This window comes from Vigna radiata, unplaced genomic scaffold, assembly GCF_000741045.1.
Source record: "Vigna radiata var. radiata cultivar VC1973A unplaced genomic scaffold, Vradiata_ver6 scaffold_223, whole genome shotgun sequence".
NCBI classification, from domain to species: domain Eukaryota; kingdom Viridiplantae; phylum Streptophyta; class Magnoliopsida; order Fabales; family Fabaceae; genus Vigna; species Vigna radiata.
Window position 1 is genome coordinate 323,372 of NW_014543246.1, and position 17,762 is coordinate 341,133.

The following is a 17,762-nucleotide window of genomic DNA, read 5'->3' on the forward strand; positions in this document are numbered from 1 at the left end:
AAGCTAATTAGGCCATAAATTATTAGGCACATTAGAATATGATAAAAGACAAGTTATGACAATCATTGGTCTCATAGATGGAAGACTCAAGGTTGGAGGACTATGTACCATCCTAACCATTCAGAACCCAACCCAATACTCAAAGATGAATATTAAACGTCAAAAAGCCGACCTAAAGTTATGGATCTAAGAATTGGGCCTAATTTATCTTGTTTTCGATTTAATTTTTATTGATAGATACCATTGTATAGGAGATTTAATAGGTTGTTATTGTCTTTATAATCTTTATTTTGACTTTTATTTTAGGAAGTTGTTATCTTTGTAATTTTAATTTTATTTTTTTTAATCTTCTGTTTTTGGATAATAAAAAAAAATTGTAACTATATTACTTATAAATAAAACACTAAATCTCATGGTCAAAAAACTTCTTCATACTTTTTGTTATCGGTAAAAGATACTCAGTTCTTGTCATAAGAACTTGCTATTTACTTTATTACTATTTGATTTAATTTACTTTGTTTATCATAATTGCATTAAAAGAATTCACCTTTGGCATAAATATTTATATTAGAATTTTATATGCATTTGCATATTAGTTCTTTTAGGAGATTTTTGTAATTTTTAGACATTTATCTTTTTCATAGTTTTCCATATTATATTTATTAATTTTAATTTCTTTAGGCTAGACCTTTATTTTATCTTTTATTATTAGTATTGTGTTTTTCTAATAATTATTTAGGTAGGTTTCTATAAGAATTCAATTATTAAAAATTAATTTCATATTCATTAGGATATGACTTATGATTAACTTTATCTTATCTAATTTGTTAGTATTGGTTTGACAGTATTAAAGATGATGTAATTAAGTAGAGGAGATTTGATATAATTAATGATAATTTATTAGTGTTGTTAAAATGAATTAAAACCTGTGGATTAACCTTATCTATCATATATTCGAATTGAGTTTAAAAATATTATAAATTTTGGTCAAAATTTAACCTGACCCAATAAGAATTCAATTCCATGGATTGAATAAGTGGTGTTGGGTTTATTAATCAAAATCTTAATTATAACCCTCCTATATTGAAGTTTAACATGATTTTAAATTATGATATTTTTTATATTTTGGATTGTATCTGAAATTTATCATTTATTGTATTTGAATTAAACTTTATTTAAAATTCCATTAAAAAAATGTTATTTTTTCTTTTTGAATTGAAAATAAAATTATAATTAAACGAATCAACCTATTTATCTCACCAATTTATGGTGAGTTAGATCAGATTCATTTTTTGAATTTGTTTTTAAATTAAATTGGTTCACTAAACAGTAAACTCATAATGAACAGATGAAATTAGATCGGACTGAATTGGTCCATTTTCACAACACTATAATTTATCATTGAGATGGCATAACTGATTAGGGTTTGCATTTTCGTGTTCTTTCCTCACAGATGGACTCTTCCATTTCTACTCATTATCTTTTCTATTACTCTAAACTTTATTTAGGTGAAAGCAACACATCGATAGAGTCCCCGGGTTTAGATTCCATAGACCAAAAACTACAAAAGCAAATAGTGAATCAGTGCTGGTGCTTACGATTTATTTCTCAAAGCAAGAGATCAAATGGAAGTTTGTTCTCAAGAAAAGGATCAAATCGAAATTTGAACAAATATCTTATATGCATATAATCTTTAGATTACAAAATTTTAAAAATAAAAACTCTGAAATTAGTTTTTAAGATTGTAATGATCAAACACTTCAACATCTAATTTTTCTAAACCTGTACATAGGACCATGGCTTTAAAAAGGCAAAACATCATTTACCTAAATCCTAAAATGTATAATAAATAAAAACATTTTATAAAGTTGGAACTAAATAACATCACTGAAAAAAAAAAACTAAAATAATCTATAAATATTGGAAAAACTTCTTTTAACAACACTTTTTTAACAACTTTTTGACAACGCATACGTGGCAGTTTGTGATTGGTTCGTTTTAAATACTTTTTAAACATAAATTCAAATAGACTAATAAAATGATGACACATATCCCGTTGTCAAAAAAATGTCAAAAAGTGTTTTCAAAATATCATTGTCCATGACCCATACCTTTACTAAAAAAAAGCAAAGGAAGCAACCCAGTCCACAATAGAGTCCAAGATATTCCAAGAATGATCACATTGTGCGGAAAAATGGGGATTTACTTACTTGAAAAGGGAAGCAAAATTGATGATTTGGAAGAGGAATAAATACAAACAGATGGTAAGCAAAGGTGTACTAAGCAGAGTAAGGCATCCACATTTGAGTGTAAGATTTCAAGGGACCGGGAAGCCTTTTCTTCCACTCCTCGGGTGGAGGCAAGTCGCCGGTAAGAGCAAGAGAGCTATCGTCTTTGCGATTTCCAAGATTGAGAACAAAAAGCTCCTCTCCAAAAACCTCCTTCATTGCCCTCAGAGTTTCTTGCATAACAACCTTCCCATCTCTGAGCCTACTCTCCGGCTCCACACAGCTCCCTCCAACATTCACCATAATCCTCCCTCCCTTCCTCAACTGCCCCCTCAGCTTCTCCCACGTGGCAGGCTCCTGGAGCTCGGGGATCAAGCATCCCTTGGAGAACAAGTCCACAACGATCCCGGAGAACCCGTTAGGCACCGTGGCGTTGAGCGCGTTCCCGATGTAGATGAAAAGGCGCTGCTGATTCTCCCTCTCGAGCTTCCCGAGATTGAAGTACTCTCGCGCCACCTGGATGACGGCGGGATCGAGCTCCCAGCCATGGAGGATGGCCTGGGGGTAGTGGTCGAGGAGGAGGCGGGCGGCGGTGCCGGCGCCGAAGCCGAGGAGAGCGATGGGGCCGGAGGGTAGTATTGGAGGGAGCGTGGCGAAGACGTCGAAATAGGTTTTAGTGAGGGACGTGAAGAGGAAGGATATGCTGTGGATGTTTCCGGGGCCGTCGAGGAGAAGAAGCCTGGAGCCACGGAAGGGATGCTCTGCCTTTCTAGAAACTTCTAGAACACGGATGTAGTTATGGCGGGACTTGAACTTGGCCAGTGTTTTCACCTCCTCGGCGGGAATGCCGTCATCTTGGGTTTTCTGGTGTTGCTGTGGTTGCTTCTGGCATTTTGCCACCAATGAAGAAGAAGAAGAAGGAGGTTTGAGAGCGAGGGAGATTCCGGTTGGGGTGTGGCGGACCTGGATTGGAGCTGAATTGCGGAGGAACATTTGTGGTTGGCTTTGCGCGCTAGAAATCACCGTCCTCATCCTTGCCTTCCAGCCTACTCTCTACCATGGATTACAAAATTTCAGAACTCCTACAGTTTGATAATGTTGTTTACTTAATAAAAATTTTGAATTTTTATTTAATAAACTATTTTCATTTATTTAATAAATTAGGTCTAGTTCACATATCCAAACATATTTATAATTGATTTCGATAATGGTTATGAAAATTTTACTAATTTTTTTAATGGATAGAAATGATATTTTAATTCAGACATAAATTTAACTATCAAGTATACTAATTTAACAAAAATATTGCAGAATTTAATCAATATCATGTAATCCCAAAAATAAATAATTGTCAGACGATGGATGTAGAATGAACGTAGAATCACGTGAAAGTGTCCATTTATTATTTTTTTCTAATATAACTTCAGGCTTATTTTTTTTTCAACTATTTAGCTGTGGAGAGAAAAATCCAGATGTCTTAAATCTGAATTTTTAGTTTCGTAGGAGATTTGATTTATTTCCTATTTTTACTAGGTGGTGTTGTTCTGAAACGAGTGATTTTTTATTTTTTTTTTCTGTTTTTTTAAGGTTGTGCTGTGACTGAGATCTTACTAAAATGTTGAGAACTTAAAAGGAAGATCACCACTACTAAGCTACTGAATTTAACCTCATTATCAGTAATAATATATTCGAATCTAAGTATTTATTTAGATACCTGTTTTAATTTTACTTCATTATGCATACAACAAATATATTGAAACCTCATGATGTTAGAGGAAAATAAATGATAAAAGAATACAAATAAAGTATAAGAAAAAAAAGTTGATAAAAAGGTGAAATACTTATTAATTTGTCTTCAAGAATATATTATCCATCATATACAGTATTCTATATTTTAATACATTGAAAAAGATTGATAATAATACTAAATTTTCAAATTAAAAAAAAAATATTATTAATTATTCAATATTAAATATATTTTTAGTTCTTTGTAAAATTCAAACTCATTATTTTAATAATGCTTACAAAGAATTGAATCCTATAGGTTCTTTTATATGCAAATTTTCTTTTAATAATGCTTACAAAAGAGAATTGAATCCTATGGGTTCTTTTATAAAATTTCTGCAATTTTTCTTCAATTTTAACAAATCATTAAAAAAAACAAAGAACTTCAAATCTTGCAAATTATATGTTGATATTGAATTTCTAAAAATGTAAAATCTAGTATAATTAAAATCAACCAAAAATAATACTAAAAAAGTTATGACTAAAACAGTGAAAAAGGATTATATTAGCTGAAAATACAAATTTAAGGTAAATATATGTACATTGTATTTGTATATGATCTTATGTTAAAAGAAACTGCATATGGTCTTATTTTATAAAATTAAGGGCTATTCAAGTGTCATATAATATAAGATATTTTTTTTTTTAAGGAATGCTAACTTGGAAAGTAGCAGTGGATTATAAATATTTAAATATTCATTCAATTTTGATTACATTTAATTTGTAATACAAGAAATAAAACTTTGATAGTTATTTAAATTATCAAATTATTGTATTTTTTTTATTTTTCTTCACTTTTTACTGTATTTTACTTAATTATAATCATTTTAATTATTTTTTCATAATTTTACTCTCAATTTCAACTTCCTACTTCCTAATTCAAGTTAAGGGTTAGCTTTTTATGTACTATATAACCTTTCACTATCATGAAACTCTGGTGGATCATAGATAACATGGTCCAGGTCAGAATCCACCAACATTGAATGAAAGTACTTTTTTTTCTCAAATTTGGAAATTTAGAAATAATTAGATCAATGCCGCACTATATTTTTGGGATGAATTTTACACCCTTTCCAAAATGTAGTCTTGAAACATTGTTTTGGAGTGGAAGGAGTACTTCGAACCTCAGCTAACTTTTTTTATTGTTTTGCTTATTGAAGGGTGCTCAATCTTCATCTTTTCATTTTTCCATTTACATAGAGTATACATAAAATCTTTTCAAAAAGAAAAGTAATAACAACAAAACAACATTATGGTATGTTTCTCACTTTAGTATATTCATCATACGATACAATAGTAAAAATTGAAGTGATAACATTTACAAACATCCAAAATGATGTCTCCGTGTGAACAAAGGAAACTGTCCACAAATGGCAATGATCAAAATCAATTAAATTGACTATTATGGGAGACTAGAACGAAATAAGTATGAGCCAGATGCCAAAATAAAAGAAAATGACGTGAATGAACAAAAAATAGTTTAAGCGTGAGACCAACACAATGTTTTACACTATGTTACATCTGCACAATGTGTTGATTATATTTGCATTCTCATGAGTTGTTTGTGTACTGTTTAGTCATGATCTCCCCCATAAAGATTACAATAAAAATATGCTGTGCAAGAACTTGCTCTGTTCTATCAACAACAAGACGAGGGATGCACTCCTGGCTTCTCTTCTTCCATGTCATCTGCAATATCCCTGCAAAAAGGAGAGTATTAAATTCATTTCTTAACTCGAAATAGCATAATGAATATACTGAGCTCCATTCAGTCTAGACAAAACTTCCATTCAAGCCGACTCTAGACAATTTATCAGGCTAAAACCGGGTCAGAAAGGTAGCGGTTTTAAAAGACAAAACCAGAAATTATCAACTGAAAGAGGCACTTGCAAACTAAATGGATTTACATTCAACTTCAAACAAAATATGATTGTTACCTCATATGGGCAGTGACACTTGAGAACTTGGAATTAGCTTTTTCACCTTCATCAGGATCGGAATCATAATCTTCACCATCCCATTTGCGAAGTTTTGGTCTTCTATCCATGTCTTCTTCCACCTGAATAAAAAATAAAATCAAACAAGAGAATGACAGAGAGACAAAAACTGTAACAGTTATTAAGTACTGACCTCTTCTGGAATTTCTAAGGTAGGTGGTGTTGTCTGAAAAGGTACACTGGGAGCATGGGGAAGTCGGGAAATCTGTTCTAGCAGTGTGATCCTTGAAATTTAATGGAGGAAAAACATGTCAGTCAGAGCTTAATCCAGGGAATGTTAGGAAATCTCTGAATATTTTATACGAGAGAAAAGGGAAGTGTAAATTCTGACTAAGGTTCGGTCCTGGGCCTACTGTCTTCTGCCACATAAAGAGGCACAAATTCCATGAAACCCTAAACCCTATCAAAAATTGTATCTTCAAAACCAGTATGAAAATAACGATTCAGGTATAAGGTATAGCTTGTCTATACAACTAATACTAATTGTAAGTTACTGAAAATATCATCTCTTGTGGGAATGCTATGATGTGACATAGATTAAATCCAATGCATTAAAGTTACATTCTTAACAATTTATGACCATTATTTTTTCCCCATACTTAAAAGAAATAAAATTGAAATGAGAAATACTAACTTTAACTCAACCAAGACGAAATTATCAGTATAAAAAAACACCTTATTTTTTCCATATCCTTGGGTGTGTTAAGGTTCTCCATGTTGCTTGGATCGACATAGAGAGTATAATCTGGACCAAAATATTCATAATATTCATTATAAGGCAACTTATTGTCAGGCTCAACTCCTACTGCAACTGCTGTCTAAAACAAAGAAAAAAACAAGTAATTAATAAGTAAATTAAACTAGTCCAAGTCACATTATGATCTGGCCTAAAAAGAGAAATAGACGGACCTCATAACACCAACAGCGGGCAACATTCCGAATTGTATATCCACCACCACCCAAAACCATTAAAGGAACATTGAAAGATCTAAGGAATCGAAGGCAATCTGCGTGACCTTTCACAGACAAGTTGAAGCAACCCAACCTGTCACCAGACAATGAATCAGCTCCACATTGAAGAACAACTGCCTCAGGTTGATAAACCTCCATGACTTTATGAATTACAGATCGAAACAGACCACGAAAATTTTCATCATCCATTCCGTCGTTTAATGGGACATTGACAGCATAATTCTTTCCCGAGCCCACCCCAATGTCTTTGATATGGCCTGTGCCAGGGAAAAAGTCACCAAACTTGTGAAAAGAGACTGTCATCACTCTATCAGTGGTGTAAAAGGCCTCCTCGACCCCATCACCATGGTGAACATCAATGTCAACATACAGAACTCGCTGCCAAGTATCATAAAACAGACAACGAGAAAGTAAATTCAGCAAAGGAAGAAATCATGTGGATATAAACAAGAAACTCAATATCACAAGCAATAGAGTTTCTGCACAAGAACAAACATATCTTTGATTCTTACATTGAAAAAATACAACATTGTGAAACAAGAAAAAAAAAAAATCCAATCTTAATTCTTGACATGTCCAAAAAAAAATCATGATGAGAATACAGCTTAACAGTAAATTACTCCATCTGATTTCCTTTACTAAGCACTGCTGGTACTGAATTGGAATGGTAGCTGCGGAATAAAAAACAAAATGAAAATAGTGACTACTGTTTGATTGGATTAGGAATGGGATAAAATTTTACACAATTCAAACTTGTTATCGTTGGGATATGTGAAATCAAAAACAGAAAAATGTTTTGGGTAGTGTCAAAGCACACGCTAAAATTCTATAAACTACTGAAATGAGCAAAAATTCCCAGAAAACAAAGGCATAAAAAGTTAGGTAGAGGTATTAGGAAAAGAGAGGGGATTACCCTGTGAACTTTGAGAAGCTCGAGGATACCGAGAACAATGTCGTTGACGTAACAGAATCCAGAGGCTTCGGATTTCTTGGCGTGGTGGAGGCCGCCGGCCCAATTGATGGCGATGTCGGCGTCGCCGCGGTTGAGTTTGACGGCGGCGCCGATGGAGCCACCAGCGGAAGCCTGACAGAAGTCGAAGAGGCCGTCGAAGACAGGACAGTCTTCGCCGACGTTGAAGCGCTTGAGTTGACGCGAGAAGGTGGTGTCGGCGAGGGTCTCGGGAGAGACGGAAGAGAGAAAGTGAACGTAGTCATCGGAGTGAAAACGGCGAATGTCGTTGGGGGAGGCTAGGAAAGGGCGGTTAATCTCCATGCGGCGGTGGAGGGAGTAGTGGACGATAAGGTTGTGCGCCATGCGGATGCGGTGCGGTTTCATTGGGTGGCCCTGGCCGTAGTAGTAATCGCCGATAGTTGGTTCGTAAAAGTACGTAACTCTTCGCTTCTTGGCGTCTGAACCTGACGATGGCAGCGAAGCTCCACCTTCTATGTTGCTGTTGCTACTCTCCTCTTCCATCATTCCCATTCGATGCGATGCGATGCAGATTTCTCTCTTTCCCTCTCAATAATATTAAATTAGTATTGTAATTTGTAGAGTACCCTAAGAGATCCAATACCCAAACCCTCTTTGCTCTGTTTTAGTTATTGAATGTGTCTCTATTTGTAGTGAAAAAGGGATGGGTTATTTATTTGCTACCAGACTTTCTTCTATGCATCCATTCATTCAATTTATTATTCAAGACGTTTCCTTTCTCGCCTTTCCACACCATCCCCTCTTTTAGGTTTAATTCTTTTTTTATTATTCTTTATTCTTAAACCATCAAAATATTATATGCAACAACAAACGTATTTTACTTTTAATTACAAAAGTTAAAGATAAATGATTTTGTATGTATCTTTATATATACATGAGTGATATTTTACAGGTAATATTGAGGATCATAAAGAGTATATCATGTTAGGTTATAAATAAGAATGGACGTAACTATACACATGTATTTAATAGTATCTTCTTATTAAAAAAATGTTTTTAATAAAAACAATTACTTGAATCTAATTAGTTATAATAATATTGTATAATAATTGGAGTCTAATCCAATCATAATGTTATTCAGACAATTTAAGAATAAGAATTAGTTGGCACTTTAAAATCATTATTTTTTTTCAAAACCATTTTTTTTTATCAATTTACTTATGAAATCTTAAAATTACTTCATATTATATATAAGAAACTTAAATATGGATAACATAAAATATAATAGAGGGTGGTTCTAATTCACTTAGGGTAGGGTAAAAAAACCCACAAAGCCAAAATGTCCACAAATTAGCCTATGGACTATCTTTATATGCATCATTTTTTTTTAAATGTAACTTTCAGTTTAGATTGACCTATCTCGTTCTTTAATCTAAATAGCTTTGCCCAACTTTCAGTCAAATTGGTCAGGATTGACCTTTAATCAAGAACGACCTATCTTGACCTTCTGTTTGACTCGAGATTGACTCAATGAAAGTTAACCATATTCAGGTCATGGCCAAATTGGTCAAATTTCTGTTGAGACCAACTCAACAGAATTCAACCAAATTGAGGTAATGACTAACTCGACTGAATTCATTCAAATTTTTGTCAAGGCAAACTTGGCTAAATTCAGCCAAATTTCAGCATGGTGAATGTAACGCCCCAAAATTCTGGGTGTCATGGATTATTACAAAAATCGGTAAATTTCAAACGTTATCATAGCACAAAAATGTATTTTCAGAAACCTCAACACTTAAACGTGCATAATTTATTCAAAGCATAATAGTTTCAAAACACTTGTATAATGAAAGCAACGAAGGAAATAAAATAACTCCAATTACATTGTCTTAAAATCCAAACACAATAACTTTAAATAAAAATATCAAGTTTGTTCCTCCTTATCTATCGAATCTATCATTTTTCAGCAACATCTACAATATCATCTGCTCACGTATAACACATTATACGATCATCGTCGATAATATCATTCACAACACACCAACACAAACAAGTATGGAGTAAGTTACCTATAAAACAATCATAATAATAAGATATAAACACATTGAATATATTAACCATAAACAATCACCATACACCCAATAGTAATAACAATAAGATGCCTAATCTTCTAGCATAATAACTAAATCACAACGAATTACTCAGTTATGGATCCACAATCTTCGGTCCTTGATTCATTGACCCTTGATGTCATCAATAACATCTCACACATAGACCATTGTCTATCCACTCATTAGCACCTATGCTAACTACTTACTATAATCATCATAGTAACATCATTATCAACATAGCATCACCTAAAGCATCTCCAATATCATGATCTTCATCATAGATACATCACCATCATGACTATCCTAGTCATGAACATCACAATAAGCATCACCGTACCATGAACACTATAGTGGAAAGAGTCAGTATCACTTTTGTACCCTACATCACTTGCTTGTAGTCTCTCTTATAGACCAATTTGTAGCCTCCCTTACAGATATGCTTAAGTAGTCCCGCAATTCAGCAAAGGAACATGTAATCCTACCACACTAGAACAAGGAAAACACAATCACCCCCACACAAGGAATGTTCAATACCCGAACAACTTTTCCTTTGCACGCAAGGCAAAAGGAAGCACTTATCCACAAATAAACTCAGGATTTACTAGGTATAACAAATAGACCTATCATTCACTCTCATGCTCCTCAACCACATACCATGTACACTCCAACACTCATTTGTGTTCCAACCTCAACCACAAGTCAAAACTGGCCCTAAACATAATCATTAGTCTTACTCTCTGATTATCCCCACATTCTACAACTCCTCAAGCTTGGTTTGCGTCCATTATTCATCAAATTCACTATTTTTAACAAAAATGCACTACAAATAATCGTTTATCATAAGTGATAATCGATTATTCTCTAGAAGTTCACATTTACACAAATTATACTGTGATAATCGATTATCACTTAACTTAATCGATTATATTAATGGCTTTAGCACATCAAATTTCTAGAATCATCACACATGAAAGGATAATCAATTATCATCCTAGATAATCGATTATTCCCGAAACATAACTAAAAACCAATGTGCAAATAATCGATTATAACTAGTGATAGTCGATTATTACCGAATCGAAACACATGCTGGACAAAATTCAAGTATTCAAAACACACGTATATCAACCCTAGATCACGAGGAAACATACCCAATACATCATGCATGCATTCAGACCTCATATACCCTTATGAACAAACCCTAATACATTCATTACATCACTTGAATCTTTCAAAACCCATCATTATTCAAATTATAACCCAAACAAACCCAACATACTGCATATGATAATCATATCACTCTTTAAAATATATATTTGTATGGTAAAACCCTCCAAACAACATACTTTTGTCCTCTTTTAGCATCAATACATATTATCATGGGAAAACCCAACAAAACATACATACTTTCATAAGGAAAACCTAACTCAACATAAATCATATCATCATGCATACACAAACCATTGCCCAACAATAACAACAGATAATCATAATCCACAATCACGTACACCTGCATTATAAAAAGGACTACCAATCAAGATAATCAAGAATATATAACATACAACAAACAAGTAAACAAAGGTAAGTTTCCTCATATCATGGTCAGTCCTAAGGCTTTATCTACAACTCCAAAAACACCACAAATATTCTCTTGCACTGAGGTTTTCTACAATTATTCTATTTCTCTCTTGGAAAACGTCTTTCTTTCCTTATCTTTCTTTTTTTCATTTTCAACTATTGAGTAACAACATTCGTACCTTTTTCCTCTTCTCCTTTTTATCTCTCGTTACTTTATCTCTATCTTTTTTGTTAAAGTAAGATCTCTCACTTAATTTCTAAAAATCACCAAAATTTTCTTTCAAATACTTTTTTAAAATATCAATAACTACTAAATCTTTCCAAAATCCATGCAACCCTTCTATTTTCTTTTTTCAGAATTTATTTTCATTCTTTTACTTTCTACACTCCCTAACTTAATCTTTGCACCATTTAATAAGGTAAAAATACCTTTTTGCCCCTAGGCCAAAAGTACAATTAAAATCTAAGTTTCTCCTAAACTTTTTTCCCTATACATTGAACCCACATCCATTCCATCCTAAACAACATTCCTACAAACAAACCAACACATCACATTGGTAATATCACCCTTACATAAATCACCAATTTAATAACATATTAGTCATGTGTTGCACTTTATCAATAATTACATTAAAAAATTAACATAGCAATTATAATTCTAAAAAACACTTAAACATTAAACACCAATTACCAAGCAATAACACTCAAATCTCCAACTCACTTTATTCCCAAATTAGTATATTTTTCTCGGATCTTTATCGAATTTTGGTTGAGGCTAATTTAGTAGAATTTGATCAGATTTTGGTTGTGATTGACTCGATAATATTCAACCAAATTTTTATCAAGGCCAACTCGACCAAATTTCTTTCATGGTTGACTAGCCAAATTTTGATCGTTACCGACACAACCAAATTTCAGCTAGGGATGATTGTGTCAAATTCAAACGAATTTGGGCCAAGGCTAACTTAGCCAAATTTTTGTCAGGGCCGACTCAGTCGATCAAGATTGCTCGGTCAAATTCAACCAAATTTTGGTTAGGGTCGCCTCAGCCTAATTTTAGTTAGGTCAATTGGGCCGAATTCAACCATATTATTTATGGCTGCCTCGGTCGAATTAAGCCAAATTTTGGTCGGAGTCGTCTCGGCAAAAATTCATTCAGAGTGAACTATGTCAAATTCGGACAAATTTTGACTTTAGGTAACTCGTTAAAATCCGACCAAAATTTGGTAGTTGTTGAATTCAGCCAAATTTTGATCGTTTCTCGACCTAGCTCATCTCGACCTTCAGTCTATGTCGGCTTGTCACGATCTTCTACTTGTGCCTGGCCACCTTGATCTTTGGCCTAAACCAACTCGTTTCAACCTTCTTCCCAAATCAACCTGTCTTAACCTTCGCCTTAGTCTAGTCTATCTTGACCTTCGGCCCAGGTTGGTTTGTCTCGACCTTTAGCCTAGACTGGTCATCTCAACCGTCAACCTAGAGCGACTCATCCCGACCTTTGGTCCAACTCGACCTACGGCTTGATCTGTCTCAACCTTTTGTTTGGGTTGACCCGTCTAGACCTTTGACATAGGCCACCCATCTTGACCTTCATTCTAAGTTGGTTTGTCTCGACGTTTGGTCCAGACTGACCCATTTTGAGTCACGGTTTGGCTGAGCTATCTCATATGCAGTCTAGCCGAACTATCTCAACCTTGATTACGACCCGTCTCGACCTTTAACATGGTTCTACACATCTCAATTGTTAGCTTTTTGAACCTTTGTCATTGACTGACTTATATCAATCATCGATCAAAAAGAACTTTTCTTCATATTTCAAATTTTCATCTAAAATGGTTTATTCATCCTTATACTTCCATCTTAGTCTTCAGTCTAAGACGAATCAACTCAATTTTAACTCAAATTCAAGATATTATTTTAAAGAGTTTATTAAAATCTTTTATTAAAATCAAACCTATTCTAGGACTTACCTTGAGAGAGAGTATTTGATATTAGAATTTTTTTTCCCTCATTTGAAAATGCCCTGAAAAAATATTTATTTAAAAGTAAGCTAGAGCTAGCTCATAAACCAGTGATCAAATTAATACCTTTATTCCTCTCTCGTGCATTCATCAACTTAGATACCAATTACTTTAATTTGAAACTAATACCAATCAAATTGTGCTTAATTAAACCAACTAATCTGAATTATGCGTTACCATAGAAATTTTATCTCACCTTAGTAGAATATTCAATAAAATATTTTATTAATTAAAATGTTATTTTTATAATAAAAAAATTACAAATATTTTCAAGACATATAACTTTCTAAGTCCTCAATATGATTATTAAGTTATAGTTTAAATACTCAGACCAATTCATTCTCTCATAAACAACTTTTTACCTTTTTCTTTATATTGGTGAATATTTTTTAACAAAATATATTTCATTTAAAATAAATAATTAAAAAAGAAATGAAAGAACAAAAAATAAAGGAAGAGTATAAAACACCATGGAGACAATACCATAAATAGAAAATATCTATGGATTGGTAACATTGTTTTTATATGGAGTCTTGGTGACATTTATGTTATGTTTCTATTAATTGCAGACAGAATAGCACAAGTTTTTGTCAATAATTATGTTTGTTGAACATCATTTTTCGTGTTGATTTAAAACTGGAATCTCCCTGTATGTTATGTAAAATCCAAATTTTTATAAAATGTGTTATCATTATCTCCATAATTTAAAATTGTTAAAATTTCAGTGTGTATTTTTTCTTCTATAATTTGATACGTGGAAATGACACTACATTCTTGATCTTTGCAGATGCACGAACGCTATGACAGCTGAATTTGACTTTTTCTCAATACGGAAAACTCAAAATTTTCTCACTTATTTTTAATCTTATCTTATAATAATGAATCCATTTTGGTATGTTCGATGAGACAGAGTGTTTGGTGGGTGAGTAACGTTGACATATGTCTCTAACCAGTTTTCCAACCATCTGATTTATTTGCTTTAAATCTGATGGCTAACTTTATTCCCCAAATAATCCATTTTTCTTAATTCTTTGTATATTATATTAATTTTTTTTAGTTCCCTTTTAATATTTAATACACTTTTACATATCGAAAATTAAATATATTGAAAGTGAAACTTATATTTATTCATGGTGGTTTATTAATTTGACAACTTAATTTAATAAAATTAAAATTAGGGAAAGGTTTTAGACAGAAATCTGTGCATAACGTAGATCTAAAAAATGTTATCACCACAAATGCATTTTAAGTTTTTTTGGTTAAAGTTTGTTTCCTAATTTTTTTTATATTAATTTTTTTCATGTTAATTTTCACTTAGAGAATCATGGTCAGCAAAAATTTGTTATGGGTGAAGATTATGAAAAGATATTAGGTATAATGAAAGATGTTGATTTTTTTAGTAGACATATTAGAAAAGTTGGTATCTAATTTAGAATATGTGGATTCGAAGGACTTTTAATGATGAATCAACCTATATACAAAAAAATTGACAAAAATTCTAACATAAAATCTTAAACTAATAAATTTGTAAATATATTATTCATCTCACTTATATATATTTAATATAAAATTTTCGATTCTTGAAATTTTTCATAAAATAACTTAAAAAAAGTTGACGTGGTTAAAAATAAAAATAAAAACAAAGAATTTTTATAATATATAGGAAAAATAAATCTGAACAATAAATTAATTTTTTTTAAATTGACGATTATTAATTTTTAATGTATTATATCTAATTGCTATATACGAATTTTCATGACGGTATTTAGACCTAATCATTAAATATAAGTTATGGACATTATTTGAGTCAAAGTTAAAAAATGTTTTAGAATTAAATATTTTAAAAATAGTTAAACTCTGTTATTTTTATTATTAAAAGAATTTACATATATAGAAAATTTTAAAAACAAATTTTATTATTTTAAAATGCATTATTTATTTCTTTAGAAAAAATTTTTCTAGAGTTTTTTAATTTTTTTTAGGAGTTATCTTTTGATCATTTGATTAAATAGTTGAGATTGTAGAAGTGGTCTTTGCTATGAGTTTTTCAATTTGAATCGATCAGTTTCTTTTATCAAGTAAGTCATTGTTTTTTTCCTTTTTGTATGACCTATCTTTTTTTGGTTTTGCATGTGAGTTTTTCTTGCTTACATATGCTCTTTGAATAATCAATATGACTCCTTATTTATGTCCTTATGATAGATCTTGATCATTCTTATGATGTTCTTTTGTGTAGATAGAGCATTCATGGAGTAGAAGATGGTTTAAATTATTAGAGTTGTTAGAGGTTGTTTTCATAGTGAGGGAAGTTAAATATACTTATTTTAAGTTAAATTGTTTGGTTAATTATATGTATGTGTTGAACAATGATTTAATGTGTTGTGGACTTTGATTTAATCTGTTTTAGATGAGTGTTATTTGTATGTACTGTAGTGATATGTTGAAAGTATGAGCTTTATGGTTTGTTTGTGACTTGAAGATTCTTTAATTAAGTAATGTGACTTGAGTTAAAAACATGAAACATTAAGTGTTTGAAATTTTATATTAAGTGGAAATTAAGTAAAAAGGAGTCAAATTGCCCAATGGAAGCTTAAGTAAGCATTTATAGGTATTAATACACTATCGAGCGTCATTGCAACACCATCGGGCGCCATTGAGACAATGGTCACTAACTTGGAGGCGTTGGGCACCACTCTTAGGCCGCCAAGTGCAACTTTTCTAGCACCAAGCTCCACCTTGTTTTTTTGGTCTATGGCATGGGAAAAATTAGATTCCCACTTCATTATGCGTTTGATTGAGTTGAAACTTTGACAACAAATCCAACATTAATTGTTACTTTGAGTAGTGAGACCTTTGTTTAAGGTTTGTAGTTAGAAAAGTTATGGATACTAATCAAGGAGGGAGTTATAAGTATTGATACACCAATGGGTGTCATTATAGCGTTGTCGGTGCCTTTGAGACAATTTTCATTCAAAAAGTTTCCACAGACTTCACGCATTGAGCACCACTTTTAGACAACCTGGAGCACCCAAATCAGTGGGTTCTGTTATAAAAATGCTTACAAAATCTCATACTGCAATTTCCTGAAGCGTGTAAATTCACTGTCCTTAAGGACTTATCCGCGGTGTGTTGCGCAAGTCCCCCAGGATACAACAGGAACTTCTCGAAAGTATTCGAGGATCACAGAACTAGCAAGAAACTCTACTCTAATAGAGTTCATACCCAAGATAATTTGTAGAAGAGAAATAAAAATGAAACTAGGAAGAGAAGATAATGAAAAAGACTAAGGTCATTTAGAATGGGAAAGTGCTCTCTATTTATAGAGCTAGGAAAGAAAAATAAATAAAATAAATTAAAACAAATAAGTTGACTGTTTCAACCCATAAAATTTGACAGTTTCATCACTTAAAGATTTAACTGTTGTTAATTAATAAAATATTAACGTTACACAACTTTCAATTGCAATAAAATAATAATATTTTACAACAATCCCCCACTTATTGCAAGAGAAAGTTGAAAGAAAAGAAAAGAAACAAATTATCCTGGGTCTCATAGGATGTAATGCATCAGAGCTGGTATAGCAAGCTATATGAACCAGTCTTAGATCAAGAAACTTAACACACAGTGTAGTTGGTGTAGCAAGCTATATGAACCAAAGACACTTGACGTGTATTAGAGGTTTATCAATCACAATACACCCCCACAATTCTTGTTGTTATCGCAGTGATGCGCTAAATAGGCCATGCGCGTGCCCGGTATTCATGAGTGCTCTAGAGATCATGCCAAGATCTCATGCAAGCGGCCCCACTTGACACTCATATAGGTGATTTCATCAACTGTATGCTGCAAATCATACACCACCCATAAGGGATATGAAAATCATTAAAACTTTGTTTAAGCTAAAATTCTATCTCCTCATAGAATTTTAATGACAAAGTTTAGCCTCTCAATAATGCAGTCGCTAGCACTTTCACACACACACCATAGGAAGGGACGTAATTGATTAAAATCAATTTAGTGCTATCAGAACTAACAAGTGACTTGTTTTTACCCATATGAACCTTATTCATGGGATCTCCAATCACAAAGGTTGGGTTACCATCACTTGTTTGTTTGCANGTGGCTTAAGTCCNNTNCCC

The 17,762-nt window shown here is 32.4% G+C and overlaps 2 protein-coding genes across 2 annotated transcripts; both read right to left on the reverse strand.

Annotated features, from left to right (window-relative positions):
- Positions 1-2,094: 2,094 nt before the first annotated feature.
- On the reverse strand, positions 2,095-3,397 carry LOC106753307 (probable polyamine aminopropyl transferase). The gene has a single exon (XM_014635102.2). It carries the CDS (start codon positions 3,258-3,260, stop codon positions 2,280-2,282), a length of 981 nt encoding a protein of 326 aa, XP_014490588.1. The 5' UTR covers positions 3,261-3,397; the 3' UTR covers positions 2,095-2,279.
- Positions 3,398-5,271: 1,874 nt separating this feature from the next.
- Positions 5,272-8,640, reverse strand: LOC106753277 (histone deacetylase 6). The gene is made up of 6 exons (XM_014635070.2): positions 7,896-8,640; positions 6,920-7,360; positions 6,686-6,828; positions 6,144-6,234; positions 5,951-6,072; positions 5,272-5,713 (listed from the first exon to the last, which is right to left on the reverse strand). The coding sequence occupies exons 1-6, from the start codon at positions 8,463-8,465 to the stop codon at positions 5,653-5,655; spliced, it is 1,428 nt and encodes a 475-aa protein (XP_014490556.1). The 5' UTR covers positions 8,466-8,640; the 3' UTR covers positions 5,272-5,652.
- Between the last annotated feature and the right edge of the window lie 9,122 nt (positions 8,641-17,762).